Source organism: Myodes glareolus, chromosome X (genome assembly GCF_982192425.1).
Source record: "Myodes glareolus chromosome X, mMyoGla1.1, whole genome shotgun sequence".
Lineage (NCBI taxonomy): Eukaryota > Metazoa > Chordata > Mammalia > Rodentia > Cricetidae > Myodes > Myodes glareolus.
Genome location: NC_142053.1, coordinates 18,487,580 through 18,504,862, shown reverse-complemented (window position 1 = coordinate 18,504,862; position 17,283 = coordinate 18,487,580). Strand labels below are relative to the sequence as shown.

At 39.8% G+C, this 17,283-nt stretch overlaps 1 protein-coding gene across 2 annotated transcripts; it reads left to right on the top strand.

Moving 5' to 3' along the window:
* Positions 1-4,040: 4,040 nt before the first annotated feature.
* On the top strand, positions 4,041-16,412 carry Htatsf1 (HIV-1 Tat specific factor 1). 2 transcript variants are annotated; one of them, XM_085685003.2, is made up of 10 exons: positions 4,041-4,226; positions 4,417-4,658; positions 6,217-6,397; positions 6,742-6,789; positions 7,197-7,351; positions 9,570-9,733; positions 11,086-11,185; positions 13,450-13,539; positions 14,256-14,393; positions 14,909-16,412. In XM_085685003.2, exons 2-10 carry the CDS (start codon positions 4,473-4,475, stop codon positions 16,085-16,087), a joined length of 2,241 nt encoding a protein of 746 aa, XP_085541129.1. In that variant the 5' UTR covers positions 4,041-4,226; positions 4,417-4,472; the 3' UTR covers positions 16,088-16,412. The 2 variants fall into 2 exon arrangements, with proteins under 2 accessions (XP_085541129.1, XP_048313550.1); XM_048457593.3 differs by lacking the exon at positions 4,041-4,226 and having other exon boundaries at positions 4,329-4,658.
* Positions 16,413-17,283: the final 871 nt, after the last annotated feature.

Below are 17,283 nucleotides of genomic sequence, written 5' to 3'. Positions count from 1 at the left end.
TGTACCAGACTGGAGAGAGAGAGAGAGAGAGAGAGAGAGAGAGAGCAGCACTGAAAGGTGTTTCCTGCACAAGCATGGGGACCAGATTTTGGATTTCAGTATGCACAGGACCAGATGTGGTCCTCTGCATACATGTGCAATTACAACACCAGAACAGATCGGGGCTGATACAACGGGATCCCTGGTGCTTGCTGGCTGCCTGCCTAGCTGAAAACAAACAATAAACAAAACAGAACCCCACATGAACCATAAGATCTGGGTTCAGCAAGAGACCTTCCCTCTAGTGGAATAAGGCAGAAAGTGATAAAGGAAAATACACGACACCCTCCTTGAGAGTCCATGCATGTGCACCTGCACACATACTTCACATAATGTACACTCATACACAAACTCAATAAATAATCAGTACCCTAATTTTAAAAAGTACCAGGCTACTCAAGCCAAGAGAGTGTTCTCATGTTTCATAAAACCACAGCTCTGCATGAGTTAGTGATGAAGTATGGATAAAACAGCTTCTTAGCTTCTTTGCCATTTCCTTTCCCTTTCATAGCTAGAAAATTAGGGTTAAAATGCCCAGTCTGTCTTGGGGAGAATAACTGATTTTACCTCTTGCGGCTAACCTTACAAGTGACCACAATATCCACAATTACATTCATATTGCTTATTGTTGTGCAAGCAATTTAACTTCTTTAGTGATGGTTCTAGATTGGGGCAGATATGGACACATGCAAAACAAATTATGACTAAGTCCTAAATTGTTCAGTCTTCCCTTGCTTAAGATTGAGGATACAGTACTCTGTGAAGTATGGAAATAGTCACAAAGGTATGTACAACCAAAACACATCCTGAGGGTACATCTTATTCAGTGAAATGATGTGTCCCAATCTAACAATGTACACCTCCTGGAAGTAGCAAATTTAGTTTTATAGAATTTCTGCAGTTCATATTATCTTATGTTGAAGATCCATCAACCCTTTTGTCAGAAGGACACACACACACACACACAAAACTAAGTTTAGAGATTCCAAGATGTGGGGACAAGAACACTCTCAAACAAGAGGCCATTCATATACATATATATGAATATGCCTGGACATATTATATATGTATGTATGTGTTCACAATTAATAAAGACATAGAGACAGATACTGTGTTTAACTTGAAGATCAAGCAAAACAGCCAAGCCACTAGAGAGCTCTTACCTTTTGAAATCTTCAGACTGAGTGAGAGCGAGTTCCTGTCTCATCTCGCTTTATATTCCTCTCTAGTGCTGGGATTAAAGGTGTGCACCACCACCCGACCTCTATGGCTAACTAGTGTGGCTGCTGGAATTAAAGGTGTGTGCCATCACTGCCTGGCCTGTATGGTTGACTAGTGTGGCTGCTTCGCCCTGACCTTCAGGCAAGCTTTATTTATTAAAGTACAAAAGAAATATCACTAAAGTATATCTATATACATATACACATACATACACACATACAACACATATCTTAGTATAGTTCTTTAGTTTTTTCAGAAAGTTTGTAAGCAAGGTAGGGGAGCTTGTGCCCAGAAGGCCATTGCCATGCCTTTTACCTTGTATAGGTGTCTGTTTTCATTCTACTGGGATGCTGCGTCTGTTTGTACTCAAACTTTATGGAATAAGCTTATAGTGGCTCAGGCAAATCTAGTACAAAATGCAATGCTTCCTTGGGCTAGGTCGTCCACAGGCTTTCAGGAAGCTTTTGGGCAAAGGTGACCTGGAACCTAGACATAAGGATTTTTTCCCCCAATTTCCTGTATGGGAGTGTGTGGCATGTGCCACACCTTCAGGCATTAGGAGTGTGTGGCATGTGCAGTAATGATCTCTCCTGTGTTGTGAACATACTCCAGAATGAAATGGAAGCCCAATAGCACATTAGTGAAAAGAGCTGTTTTACAATTCCCAGATCGAAACAAGAACTTAATAATGTTTACATGAACATAGCAAAATACATACCATGCACATGAATTCAGTTCTCCAACAGCTCTATAAAAACAAGAACCTCACAAAAATAAATATATTTGGAAACAAAAAAGTACTGTTTGAAAACCACCATTAAGGCTGAAATCAGATTCACAGAGGTCTGTAAGGAGCTAGGGTGTTCAAGAACCCACCTCATCCAGTGTATTTACAAACAAAGGTGATTGGAATCGAAGTAACTTCTGGAAAGCATTTTCCTACTGTCAAGTCTGGGTTATAATACAGATGTTGCCGGGTGGTAGTGGCGGCGGCGCATGCCTTTAATCCCAGCACTGAGAGGCAGAGTCAGGTGTATCTCTGTGAGTTCGAGGCCAGCCTGGTCTACATAGACCTTGTTCCAGGACAGGTTCCAAAGCTACAGAGAAAATCCTGTCTCAAAAAATAAAATAAAAATAATAAAAATAATATAGATGTTTACAAATATATGTTATGCCCAAATCTGTAGGGTCCCCACAAAGGCCAATAATAATATGGACCGGGTACCATATGTAAAAACAAAGAGCCTTTATTTTAACCAAGTTTGCAAACTCAGTCTCTCTGCATGCCCAACATATTGGAATATCCAGAGAGCCCCGAGCTCAATTAGAATAGGGTTTTTGTAGTAGTAGAGGTGGGGGTGAGGGACTCTGAGGTTTAGGGCCCCTGATTGGCTGACATTTGTCTAGGGGTTTCCTGTTGAGGTGCTCTGGCAGGTGTATCTATCGGAATGCCAGGCATTTCCTTTGAATAGTCTGCTTTTGGGTGGGGGGTCGGGCAATCTTCGGCCTGGTCTGTGGTTCCTCCTGTAGATAGGTGTTGTCTCTGGATAAACTATTGAGACTCCAGACTCAGACTCCAGACTCCATTTCAATTCATTGGTGGCCAGAGTCCCAGGTGGTAATGGTTGGAAGTAAAGAACTTCCTTTGGGTGACCTGACCAGACTTAGCTTATCATGGCTGACCCCCACAATATTGAGTTCATTGCTACCTCTAATGAATTAAAATTGTACACGCATAGTTAACAGCAACAAGTGTTGTTGATATAAGCAATGCACATACAAAAAAGAGTTCTTTAGGGTTTTCTAGTTTTTGAGTATAACAGGATACTTTAAAACAAAATAATCGCTGCTCAGTATCTGGTACTTCTATTATTGTTCACCAAACCATACTTGAGTCTCTCCCTTGATCTGCGCCTGTCTTCTCGACTGCCTGTCCCAGAACCTCCCTCAGTACCTGGCAATTAATAGTTCAGTAAATACCTGCCTTTTTTTAAAAAAAATTGAGGAACCCCTCACTTTTGAAGATGCATGAAATGTTTGGAGGAAAAGTTCTGCTTAGAGCAGTTAGTGGGCAGTCTTTCTAACAGACGAAGAAACGGAGCCACATGGTCCAGGTGGTATTTATCTGTACACGGGGATGTTAACAGTCAAGTTTCAAGTGCCAGGCGTGAGCACTTCTGATTCCTTGCAGTATGTTGTAGGCAAATGCTACCCTCACCAACTGCAGCCTGAAGGTGGTACCAGATGCATAAAAAGGGGGTGAGATTAGGAAGTGCTGGAACCTTCTGCCCCTCGTTCGTTCACTCATTCTTCACCATACCCCCAAAAAGCAAGTTACGTGGTTGGGTTACTATGATAAAGCAAAAGCCGTGTGGACCCTAGGACAAGAATTTAAAAATAAATACTTGGTTCATTCGTAGGGGCGGGGATTTGCGGGAGCAAGGCGCATGGCTTTCGCGAAGCGGGAGAAAACTGTCCCACGGTCCCACCCACCTCCCCAAGATGGCGGCTGCCGCAAAGCCCAATCAGCGCCAGCTCTGCTGGAAGAGTCCCGCGTCTCTTTTCAGGCTATCGCGTCGTCCGAACAGCAGAGGACCCCACCGAGTCCAGGGTTCCTAAGATGTCACGGATTTCTGAGGGATGCGTCGTCGCCGCTCCCTGCGGCGTTCCGGAAGGACAAGGGGCGATCGCGCACTTTCGGAGCCCCGCCCCTGGCCCTCGCAGGCGTCGCGGTCGTTTGACGCCAGAGGGGGGGGGCGTGCCGGCGCGACCCGCTACGTCGCCACGCGCGGCTAATGGCGACTGCCTCAGCCTGAGCGGGGGGACTTCGTGCTCCAATAATTTCCTGTTGTGGCGGGAGGAAGCTGGGTTGCCTCCGGAGCCGGCGGCTCCGTGACGGCGCGCCTGCGCGCTTCCGCCTCACCCTGGCCCGAGCGCTGGCGTCAAGGCCCCGCCAAGCCCGCCAGGTGGGTGGCCGCGCCTGCGTTCGCAGCCTCAGGGCGCATGCGCGCGCGTGTGGGGCGGGCAGGAGGGCGGAGCCTGGGCGGTGCGACTCTGGCTTCCCGGGGATTGCTGGGGCGCTGAGGGGAGGCGGGCCAGGGGGCTGCACCGCACGTTCCGAGCACTGCCGACCTCCCATTCTCTGCTCCTCTCCAGAGTCGTCTTGGCCTCTTCACTTCTCTGAGCAGTGTCCCTGGGACCAGGTCAGAAACATGAGTGGCAACAACTTAAGCGGGAACGACGAGTTTGATGAGCAGTTGAGACTGCAAGAATTGTACGGAGACCCCAAGGACGGTGACACCCAGAATGACCCCTCTGGAGAAACTGATTCTTTGGGACAGCCGCCCGATGACACTCCCTACGAGTGGGACCTTGATAAGAAGGCTTGGTTTCCTAAGGTACGAAAGAGTGGCTTAAGTCCCACTCTGGAGCGGGGCTGTGGGGTTCCCTGGACACGCTTGCGGGACACCCCTCTTAGTTTGCGCTGCTGAACTACTAGGTCCTCGAACCGGTCGTTGATGGCTCTTCTATTTGTCCAGTCTATTGCAGTACCGAAGTATAAAGGAAAGTAAATCTTAGGGTGGTGCCTTAAATAGTTTTTTTTATGCCTTATTAATTTTTTTGTGAAGGTCACAGTTGGTTGTTCTATTGATGACTGCTTTTTATTGCAAAGAGGAAAAACACCAAGGAAAACACCTTAATAACAGTTTTTTCCTGTATCGCCAAACTTCTGTGAGGTGTTTAGTGAACGCTCTGTGGACAGAATGGAGCTTGTTGATGGGGTGGGGGGGGGAGAGCAGCCTTTTACCTCATTCCATTGAATAAACTTTTCTTGCATCTTGCTTTATTTTTCTACGGAATTTTGTTCCAGCGCATCTAGTAACCACAGGAATATAACCAGGAAAGCACGGAAAATGGTTGGAAGAGGTCTCTACGTTTCTTTTGAGTTCTTGGGAATTGCTGATGAAAGAACTGGTGCTACGCCTGGTGTGGAAATTGTGTGCTGAAAGTTCCCTGCTAGTCTTAGCCCATCAGTATTAAAGTGACATGACAGCCAATTACACAGAACTTGTCTCCATTGCGTAGACAGATTGTTAGTTTAAAAGTTATTTCCGCTCTTCGTTCTGATTTTCTCCGTGTGCATTATCTCAAGCTCCCCAAACTGTTCAAATTTACTATCCCGCTTCTGAACTCACAGTGCCAACTTGAATGTAGATGTGGTTTCTTCTACTTTCTGAGTGCTTTTAGTAGTCCAACAAGCAATTACTTGGTAACTCTCTTTTGTAGTTGAAAACCATAGTTCTTCAAACTTTGGGTTTGAAATTTTCACTTTTCTGTGTGTCGAAAAGTGATAGACATAACTCATAATTCATTCAGTCTTTCTGCAATAGTGCTTTCCCCAGCAAAGCCAGGACGATGGGTGTGTATTGGGCTGGCTTTCATTTTGTTCCACCACTAAACACTAATATGAATTAGTGCTCGAACTAAAATGGGCATTTTGTCTTGTAGTACAGTTGCCAGCTTCATTCATAAACTTAAAATCTTAATGTTCGTATGTATTTTTGTGCATCTGTGCACCCAAAAGTGGATTCTACGATTAGATTTCTAGTTGACTTTTGGTTTTCCTCTGTCTCACTATTTGATACTTTTGTTTAATGTATTGGCCACTTCAGTCAACTATACTGTAGAGAAGTAGTAATTTATAAAACAAGTAGAAAAGGTACTGGCGTCACTTAAAATTCTCTATCATACTTTTTGTGTTGGCAATCTGAGTACTTTTGTCTGTCTTTTATCATATTTCACAGTTTGGATATAAGGGACTTCTCACATTATATTTTATTACAGCTACCCTGGCATAAACAGTTGTTTAAGTTTTAGATTATATTCTTGGATGTACAGCCATATAACACAAGTGAAGTAACCATGTTTTCATGTGTGCCGACTTAACCCATTTAGATCACCGAAGATTTCATTGCTACGTATCAGGCTAATTACGGCTTTTCTAGTGATGGTGCATCTAGTTCTACTGCAAATGTCCAGGACACCAACATGAAGACTGTAGAAGAACCTCAACAAAGAGAAATCCCGGAAGCTACTGACTCCAAAAAGAAGGGAGAAAAGAGAAAGGCCGATTCAGGCAAGTGGTTCGGTTTTACAAAACCCGCGTTGGAAAATGTGTGAATACATTTTACATTTTGGAGAATTACATTAGCATTGAAGGAATGGTAATGGGAGTTTTTACTTTAAAATAGGCTTAAAGTCATTAAGATTTGAGATAGGCTTTTTTTCAGAGAGCCTAAGAACTAATTCTCAGTCAAAAATTTATATATTTTGAAAGTTGGGAAGTGATTTGAATTAATTAATCTTAGTCTTCTTAAATATAAGAGACCCTTCTAAAAGTTTTAAGAAACTGCCAAGATTTCATGATGTGATTCTTGTTATTTCTTACAAATATTTTATTTATTTCATTTTGATTTTTAGGATGGTTCCATGTCGAAGAAGACAGAAATACAAATGTATATGTGTCAGGTATTTATTCCTTTTTAATGCAGCTTTAAGGCTGGAAACACTTAGTGTTAAGACTTTGCTAAGTGATTTCTAATTTTTAGAGTGTTTTGTTCAGCTGTTCATGCTAACTAGGAATTTACTTAGTACAGAAGAGAAATTATGTAATTTTCCATGCTCTTTATATGCCTGCCTTAGATGATTTACATCAATTTATCTGTTCAGACTTAGTGAAGCATAGCATAACATAACTGTGATGTATTTTTAATATATAAAATATGAATGATATTCAGATTTATAGATAGGAACTTTCTGTATTCATTTACTCAAATCAGCTTTACTCTTACCTACGTTGTAGGTTTCTTGTTGGTAAAATGCTAAATAACTTTTATCTTCATTACATGCTTGAAAATTGTTCTCTGAAATTACAGGTCTGCCTCCAGACATCACAGTGGATGAATTCATACAGCTTATGTCCAAATTTGGCATTATTATGAGAGATCCTCAGACAGAAGAATTTAAGGTCAAGCTTTACAAAGATAATCAAGGAAATCTTAAAGGAGATGGGCTTTGCTGCTATCTAAAGGTTGGTATGTGGTCAAATACATCTCTTGTCTCCCCAGTTTTAACTCAGGACTCAGGGCTGGAATCTTTTATAGATGCTAACCTAAACCAAGAACCATCTAAAACAGAATAGAAAGAAAACTGAAATTTCACATTGTGACTGTATATAGGTGATGCTCGTACTGTATCAAATTTTTAATATATATATATATAAATTACTGCTTCTATATAGTATATTTGACTAAGGATGCAAATACATAACACAAAGAAGTATTAAGTAAGACAGAGTAAAATCCAAAAGTCAGTAACACTAGAGTTATTTGCTTGTTTTAAGAAACTATTTGCTGCAGGGTCAAAATGTTATGTCAATATGCGATCAAGGAACTTTTCTTAACTCCAAAAAAAATTCACTGTAAAGATCTCATTATCGATGTATGTAATCAGCTGTTTAAAAATCTGAGAAGAAGAAATGCCAGGGACATTATTTGCACATTAGAATGAATTGGAATGGGGGTTAGCAAAGTCTAGCCTGCCACCTATTTTTGCAAATAAAATTTTGTCGGAACACAAGCAGGCTTACCAACGCCTTTATGTGTGACTGCTTTTGTGTTTCTCAGTAGCATTAAGTAGTTGCATCATCAACCTCTGACCCTCCAAACCTAAACTATTTACTTACCGGCTCTTTACAGAGAGAATTTCCTAACTTCAAGTTAGACTGGAAAGAAGATAGTGCATTTTACTTACTGATTTCCACACCACAGAAGAGAACTCAAATGGACATTTTCAGAATTTCTGTGCTCTTGTTACTGTAGATTGTACAGGGGTTGCTTATTGTGAAAGAAAATTATCATTACTGGAATACTGGTCACCTTGGGAGCATGTATTGTTCATTGTTGCTTGGCATAAAACAAATGGCCCCAGTTATGACATAGGAATTTTTCATAGAACCTGAAAATAACTACAAATTAAAGTAAAAAAGATAATGTAATAATACAAATATCCTGGGTGTGTAGTTAGTGGACAGTATACAAAGGGTCAGAAGACAGTAGACTTGAGCTGGGAAGGTTTGGGGTTATCAGTTTTTAATCTGTTTTTTTAAGCAAGATGGGTTAGTGGACACTAACACAACCATGACAGTTTTGTGTGTTTATATGTAATATTTGAGAATTTGACCATCTCAAAGATGACTTAAAATCCGTGAAGTAAAGTTTTCAAAGAGGCGGGTGTTGATCGAATGTTTTATAAAAAGAAAATTATTTTCTTTCACTTAAGTGTGCGTGTGTGTGTGCGTGTGTTCATGAATTTATCTACCCATGAGTGCTGTTGCCTGCAGAGGCCAGAAGAAGATGTTGTATCCCATGGAACTGAAATTATAGATCGTTGTGAGCTCTTGGAAACTGAACTTGACTTCTCTGCAAAAAAGCAGCAAGGGCTCTTAACTGTTGAGTCATCTCTTCAGCTCCATGATAGGATTTTTAAAGATATATATTGCTTAGTGAAACACTTTTATATAAAACTTATGGCTAACAAAAGTAACATATTGTTAAGCCAGTAAATTGCACTTTAGAAAATAAAGTCAATTACTCCAGAATCCATATTTGATTTGAGCAGCTGAGGTCAGTGGTCCTTTTGTGCTTCCCTCGTACCTTTAAATCTTTGACTCTGTTTGAGTAGGATCTAGAATCCATAAATGCATTTAATATATTAGCCATTAAATAATTGTCTTCTACTCAGTATGTTATTACAGACCTACATTTTAGTTTGATGAAACTGAACATTAAGGTTTGGCTGTATTATTTCCAGTTCCTTGAATCATCTACTGTTAAGTAAATGTTGCAGAGTTTCAAAACTGGAATATTTCGCAGAAATTATTCAGCTTCTTCCATTCTGCAGATGGGAAATTTGGTCTCCTGGAGACAAAAATTATCCAATAATATAACTTACTGAACATCTACTGTATGCCGTACCCTAATATACTCTTTTATCTAATTTTGTCGAAAACTCTGTGATGAAGGTATTATTTTAGCTTTTTACAGATGGAGAAGTTGGTGTTCAGAGAACTAGTCACATGCCTAAGTTAACACAGGTGTTTGAAGTATAGCTGTGTTTTGAACACAACTTTCCTGATTTATAGGTTGGGATTCTTTATCCCACAACAAATAGCGGCATTGTTTATCTCAAGATCTCAAGTTTTGTTTTAGTGCTCAACTTTACTGACTATTTTATTTGCCATTATAAAGAAAGAATCTGTGGAACTTGCATTAAAACTTTTGGATGAAGATGAAATTAGAGGCTACAAATTGCATGTCGAGGTGGCAAAGTTCCAGCTGAAGGGCGAGTATGATGCCTCAAAAAAGAAGAAGAAATGTAAAGATTATAAGAAGAAACTGTCTCTGCAACAGAAGTTTGTATTATTTTCTTCTTTTTTGAAAAGTTTCATATACATATTTTAAAGCATATTTTTGGTAATAGCTACTTAGTTTTGTTACATCAAGCATATCTACAGATTATTTTAAAAGAATTTCATTAGCTAATCAGGGATCGCCAGGCATCTCTCCCATGGACTGATTTGACAGTGGTGAGGAGGGTTTACTTTTTCTAGGATGATTTCTTTTAACTGGGTTCTAGGCTTCTTTATTTAAAAACAAAGTGATGAGTGATGGACTCATGATCAATGTCATCATTGAACTTCATCTTCCCTCCATCACCTCTTTCCACACTTCCTGTCCCTCATCCTTTCAGCTCCCAGTCCTTCCTCAGTAAATGAAGAGCTTAATTTTGGAGATGATAATTTATGATGTAAAAGGGAACTTAATTGAGCTTAGTATTGAACATGGAATGAAGAGTTGAAGCTTATATTTCAGAACCATGACTTTTCTTTCAGAGTGAATTGAAATCAATTGCCAGGAGCTCTATTTGTTTATACAAATTTGTTAGTAAAGGTTAGGAGTGATAAAGGTCTTTATCACTGCGTTTACTGTATAGTTGTGTGTACATTCCATTCCTAGTAATTTGATTTTAAGCATATTTTGACATATGCTAGTTTTAGGAAATTAGTCAAAATTATAAATTCTTTCACCAGTGGATTATACTGAAATTCTAGCATTATGCTTAAACTCATGATAAAATGATCATCAAATTTTCTATGTGTGGTTCCATGTGTTTTACAGGTTTAGTTAAAATAAACACATCAGACTTTATAAACAGTATCAGGAAAATATAAGATTATAGCAAAGAGCCAGTAGTAGTATACTATCAGTGCAATATATAGTATACTATATACAGTAGTCTTTTCAGTGTGTTCTTCGCTCTTATAAATTACATACAAAGTTAAAATGGTTTTTGGTTTCAAAGTACAATCAGCCATTCATATACATGGTTCTTTATCTGTGAACTCATTGTATCAAATGCATACCAATTTTTCTTCTCAACAGTGTCTATACAGTACAGCATGACAGCTTCTTACATAGCATTTACATTGTGAAAGGTATTAAATATAGTACTTGAGAGATCATTTAAAGTAAATGGGAAAGCCAGGTGTAGGATGTAAGTCTGTACAGTGGTATCCTGTACTAGTGTTCTGTGTGGCCAAGGATTTGGTGTCCAGCTGATGACTTCAGAAAATTTTGTGGAACTATGTTGGAATCAGAAAATGACTATCATTAAACTTGCACTAAAGGATTATATTCATCTTTTTTTTCCTCCTACAAATCTGAACCCAGATCTTAGTTTACTCTTACTTTTTTGTTACATTAGGCAGTTGGATTGGAGACCTGAAAGGAGAGCTGGACCATCCCGGATGAGACATGAGCGAGTTGTCATCATCAAAAATATGTTTCACCCCACAGATTTTGAGGTAGGAAATGATTTTTTAACATCTAAAAATTCTGGTATGTTTTCTTACAAGAGGGTCCAAAGCCTACCATGCTCCATGTTTGTCAAGGCATATTCCTGTAGTCATGGATAGGATAGGAAAATAAAACAAAGAACCTGGATTTGGAACTCCCTGTGTTTTTCCCAGTGTTCTTTTGATTATATCCTCGATAAGACAGTTAATATTCATACTGTGGCCAAAATCACAGCTGCTTGCTATCTGAACTCAAAGATTGATGGGAACAGCTTGGATTTGTAGTACAGTTCAGTAAGCACCAGCTGATTTTGATGGAGAATACCAGTTGTATCTGAAAACTTGGTGCTAATAATAGAAATTTGATCCTTAAAGAAATCTGATATTTATAGTGGAGGTTGTTTTTTAGGACCACATTTTCACCAAGTTCTTTAGTAAATATTAATATCCATGTAAAATCCCCAAACCAGCAAATAAAATAGCTTACACTGCCTTGTGCCTCTGATATCGTCTGCTAGTGTGGATGGATACTACAACTTTTGTTTTCTCTGACTGGTTCTAGAATTAATGATAACATTTTGGACACAAAGGAAGAAAACGTTCTTAATGTAAAAATTCCGATTTGGAAACATTCTAGTTGCAGTCTGTGTTTAATCTTGTTCTTTTTGTTCACATTGTCAACAGTGTCAAAATGGTAGTTTTAGTTAACCCCTTAGCAAGGGCCTTAAAATGGACAGTTGAACCTTATCTCCATACCTCATGATGAGAGCCTGTTGACAAGAATGATGACAGTTGTCTTACTGTTTTGTTCAGGGTTCTGAACCTAGACCTCAAATCACATCAATCTAGATCTGCACAATCTAAATAAAGCCACCACAAATTATTATTAAAACTAATTAAGATTCATCCTTTTAGTTTTGCTGGACATATGTAATAACTACTGTGCTGAGCAATACAAATACATGAAACAATTCTATAACCGCTGAAAGTGCTGGATGATACTGGAATAGATGTTCTATAATTCCCTTAGTTTTTGCTTTGTAGACAGGGATTTACTAGGTCAGGTTGGTTTCAAACTTAAATTATTCTGCCATTTCCCATGAGCTGGGATTCCAGGCATAGCCTGCTGTATTATATAACTCCTGATAGTAGGGTAGTAGGGTTAAAGAGGAATTGTAAGGACTACTTAGTTTGACTGAAGACTGGTTATAAACCTAAAGGACACCAACATTAAGCTCTTTAGAAGGAAAAAAAAACAACATTGTTGGATTACCCCAAGGTATCAGAAAAAACTTATATTTGGAAGGATGGCGTATATTCTTATTCCAAATACTTGAGTAATGTTAGAAGTTACATACCTAAAAATACTCTCTGATATTAGGGTAAATAATGAAGGATAATTTTGTAATGTAACTTCAGATGGGTTCAGTGTTGAGTATGAAGCCTTAACTAAAAATACTCTGCCAGGAAAGGTTGAATATCAAGAAATGAAGAATCACAACTCCAACATGAAAGGAAATTTCTTTTTGTGCACATAAGTCCAATAGGAGTGTGCAATGTGAGAAGCTACATGTAAGCTTATTATTTCAATAGCTTTGGTAAAACAAGATGTAGCTAGGGAAATTAATTGTAATAAGGACTTGTCCAGGAACCATACATGGTCATTGTTCACCATCTTAGTGTAAAGTTTAGATCAGAAAGTTCCATGTATAGCTTACTAGGTTAAAAAGTCTTGGAGAAGGGGAGAATTAGGCTACTATAGAGCAGAGGTGAGGTGTTCTTTTCTGCCCCTTTTCATGCCCTAAAGGCTAGAGTTCTGTTCATCTTTACTGGGAGTCTTGAATCCTTCCAGAGTTCTGGGAGGAGAATCCTGAACTAGAGAGCACTGGTACCAGCAGTACTTCGGTGTCTGCTTGTTTTTTTTTTTTTTTTAGCACATTCATGTGGAAAAGCAACAAGAATATTTTACTGTGTGCTTTAAGAAATACACATATGTATAAGTCTCTAGTTTTCTTTTGCTACTGTCCTCTTCTCTGCCACGCTTGTCCATTTCCTCTCTCACACTCTGAGCAGACTAAACTCTCATAAGAAGTGAAGTCACCTAACTTAATTTTGTTTTGAGTTTCTTCATTTATTACTGTGGTTTGAAGATAAATGTACCTAACATTAAGCAGAGCACTGTTTTGCATATGTTAACTTGTCATAGTAATAAATTTGGTTCTTGAATTATAAAGAAGGAGGAAACTCCATTTTAATCCTCTTTGTTTTTGCAGGATGATCCATTGGTGCTGAATGAGATCAGAGAAGACCTTCGAGTAGAATGTTCCAAGTTTGGACAAATTAGGAAGCTCCTTCTGTTTGATGTAAGTTCATGGCTTTTATCAGTCAGTCCTGACATCTTCCAAGCTGAGGAAGTGACTTGGATTGCCCTAGAGTTTAGATAAGTGTTTTTGTATCGCAGGCCTGCTGTCTGTAGTTCAGTGAACATGATTTACAAAGCAAGTCTTGGATTGTTTTGATTTGCTGAACTTATTTCCCTTCCTTCTGACTCTTAAAGAGTAACTAGAAGGAAATATATGGAACATCAGTTTCCTCAAAGTTCTCACCCGATCATAGTCAAGGAGAAAACCTCATGTTTAGTTTTCTCTGTACTACAGAAACTGATAGAAAGTACTTATGTGAAGAAAAGTACCATTTCTTACAGTATATTGCTGTTGTGCTATAAGAGACTTTACAGTTCATGTTTTTTAATCCTCAGAATCCCTTTGAAGTAGGTAGCTACTAGCTGTACAGATGAGGAGGCCACATCTTTTCATGCGGCAGCCCTTGCTCAGTGCTGTTCAGCTCCCGACAGGCAGGATTTAATCCCAGGGCACATCTGACCTTCGAGTAGTCGACACTTGACAATCTCAGGGTCTTATCTCTTAGGTAGTATTGTTAACAAACATTTGCAGACACTGCTGGTTCTTGCTAGACAAGATGAAGCTAAAGAAGCAGCTGACCACTGGGTGGAATAAAAGGGAAGAAAGATTTCAGAAGTTTTAATCTTGTTATTCAGTTCTTCTTCTTGTCTTTTTAGAGGCACCCAGATGGTGTGGCCTCTGTGTCCTTCAGGGAACCAGAGGAGGCTGATTATTGTATTCAGACTCTTGATGGAAGGTGGTTTGGTGGCCGTCAAATCACTGCTCAAGCCTGGGATGGGACTACAGATTACCAGGTAAATCCTGTGGCTGTCAAGGGTGTGGGAACTGCTGCATTGTCAGCTGCAGATCTACTTTGGGGTTTGCTTAATCTGTTTTGTATAATATGTCTTGTAAATAATGTTTTACATTGGAGGATAGAGAAAAACTTATCACTTCTCAGTTTGTCAGTCTGAAATTTTGAGGTTTACTCAGAATGGTAAGAAAAGAGCAGAATAAACTAAAGTATTCCTTATCTCCTTATTACAGAGAGTGCCCAGAGCTCCAATAGTAATGCTTTAGGAAATGAACCATTTCAGCAGTCCTGGGGTGTTTGCATATATTTATATGACGTTTCTAAGGTTACCTGGATATAAGGTCATGTAATCAAGGTGTATTGTTTTGGAGACCAGAGTAAGGAAGTGTTTAGATTGCTTTAGAAGAGCTGCTTTACAGAACCACAGTACTTGTGTCAGTAGTAGAAATGCCCAGGGAAGCTGTTGCTTCTTTTTGCTTAACACTCATCTTAACCTTAGTTCCTGTTTCTGTACAGGTAGAGGAGACGTCAAGAGAAAGAGAGGAAAGGTTGAGAGGCTGGGAAGCATTCCTCAATGCCCCTGAGGCCAACAGAGGCCTCCAGCGCATGGATTCCATCTGTGCTTCAGAAAAGGCAGGGCCTTCCAGAGGAAGGCATTTTTCAGAGCACCTGAGCTTGTCTAACATGGGTGCTCAGGAAGCTATACCTGGAATGGCATTTGGAGAAACTATCGATGAAAATAAGTTTGAAAAGGCAGAAGATGGAGGAGAATTTGAAGGAAATGCTTCTGAAAAAGATGCTAAAGAAAGTGGGTCTGATGAAGATGACCCTGAGAGAGAGAGTGAAGAGGGCTGCGCCCAGAGAGAGAGTGAAGAAGGCTTCCCTGAGAGCGAGCTGGAAGAGGGTAATCCTAAAAAGGAGTCTCAAGGGTGTGGTCCTGAAAGAGAATCTAAGCAGAAAGGCAAAGATAGTTATGAAAAGAATGGCCTTGCCAAAGGGTCTGAAGACAGTGACGGCAGCAGAGAGTCTGAAGGGGCAGACAGCCTCCAGAAAGAGTCAGAAGATGACGGCTCAGCATCTGAGGAAGACCGCTTAGAGAAGCAGTCTCAAGATGGCTCTGACAAAGACTTAGAAGAAAATGGTGTTAAAAAAGCTTTCGACCAGGGTGCCTCCGACAAGGAGTCCCCTGAAAATGTTGAGAAAGAATCAGAAGAAAATGATAGTGACAAATCAGAATTTGAAGAAGGCTTTGAGAGAGTGTTAGATGAGGAGGGCTCTGAGAGAGAGTTTGATGAAGACTTAGATGAAAAAGAGGAGGAAGACGAAGAAGCAGTCGTATATGAAAGGGTTTTTGAGGATGAGTCCGACGAGAATTATGACGACATAGAAGCAGATGAGGAGTGTGGGGATGCTGATGACAAAGAGGAAGAAGATGACGCAGATGAGAAGCTCTTCGATGACTTCGATGAAAAGGAAGAGGAAGAAGATACAGATGTAAAGAAAGATGAAGATACCAATGACAAGCTATTTGAAGATACTTCCAATGAGAAGTTTTTTGATGAGGAAGAAGGTCTTAATGAGAAGTTGTTTGATGATTCGGATGAGAGAGGGACTGTGGGGAATGTGAAGGAAGACGGGTCTCAGTCCACAGACAGCAGCTTTGCCCTCAGTAGTGATGATGATGATGAAATCTAATCCTTTCCACTTGCTTTTTAGGGAGAGCCCTGTGTCTCTATTTGCCTGTGCTTCAGGGTCAGTAATAGTGTTACATCAACATGTGCATAGGGGTAGGATGCCATCAGACTAACATCTGGAAGGTTTCTGTTCTCACCTGTACCATTGCATTTAAATATGTTTATTGGCTCTTCAGGTAAAACTTCATAGTTCAATGCAGGTAAACTGGATACCTGTTTTCTGCTGGATTTGTTAAATGCATGCAAAAGAATATTTTTAAAATATCCTAATTGGAGTTTGTGATATTCAGAAATAAAGATGAATTGATAATATGCAGAAACTGAAATGTGGACTTGAGTTGATTTGTGTTTGGAATCAAATATTGCTTGATTCCTCCCATACCTCTTGTTTCCAGCTGTGTTACCACTTGGGTTAACCTTCCCCCTTTTGCACCACAACTTGGTCCTAAAGACCAAAGAAATGACATTTTAGGCCCCTTCACCAATCCTTGGAAGTTACCTGCTTTCTTTTTTACCCCCTTTCTATTAAAAACAAGGTGTGTGTGGTCCTTAACTTCAGTGATTGAAAGCAGAGAGAAGGTGATCAGAGTTGAACTGTGCCAGTTTAGAAGATGACTGAAGTTATGAGATCTCTCTCCAGAAAGATGGACACACAAGCATTACACAGCTTCTTAAATAGTTTTGAGAGGTTCATGGATTCCACTGGAGATTAAGAACTTTTTTTCCCTAGGAATATAATTTGTGTTTTGTTTTAGAATCATGGTTCTTAGCATTGTGCCACATCAGGTTGCTCTAATACAATTATGAATCATCCTTGATCGAGCTTTCCCAATTCAGTATTGGTGAACTTGCTAATAATGTAGTGTTGAAAAGTTCTGTTGGGAGCATTGAACTGCATCAGTGCTCAAACGTCCACCTATTAGGGACTATCTCTAAAGGAAAACAATGCTTTGCCTTCAATACACATTGGTTGGAATGTGCAGTTCTACAGCATAAATTAGGTCTACAACTATGACAGGAGGGGTCTTGGTGGGAGGTGTGAGATTTTGACTATAGTGGCAGCTCACACCTGTAATCACAACACTTGGCAGGCAGAGGCTGTGCTGTGCTCACGTTCAGGCCAGCCTCAGCCTCATAGTGAAACCCTGTCTCAGAAAGAAAAGCATAATTTGAAAATCCAGACTCTGCCATTAAACA

Bases quoted from the DNA above. Each gene is read 5' to 3' on its own strand.
- Htatsf1 (XM_085685003.2), top strand. From the start codon at position 4,473: ATGAGTGGCAACAACTTAAGCGGGAACGACGAGTTTGATGAGCAGTTG. The intron at 6,790-7,196 runs GTATTTATTCCT...CTGAAATTACAG, and splicing joins TACAAATGTATATGTGTCAG to GTCTGCCTCCAGACATCACA. The intron at 11,186-13,449 runs GTAGGAAATGAT...TTGTTTTTGCAG, and splicing joins TTCACCCCACAGATTTTGAG to GATGATCCATTGGTGCTGAA.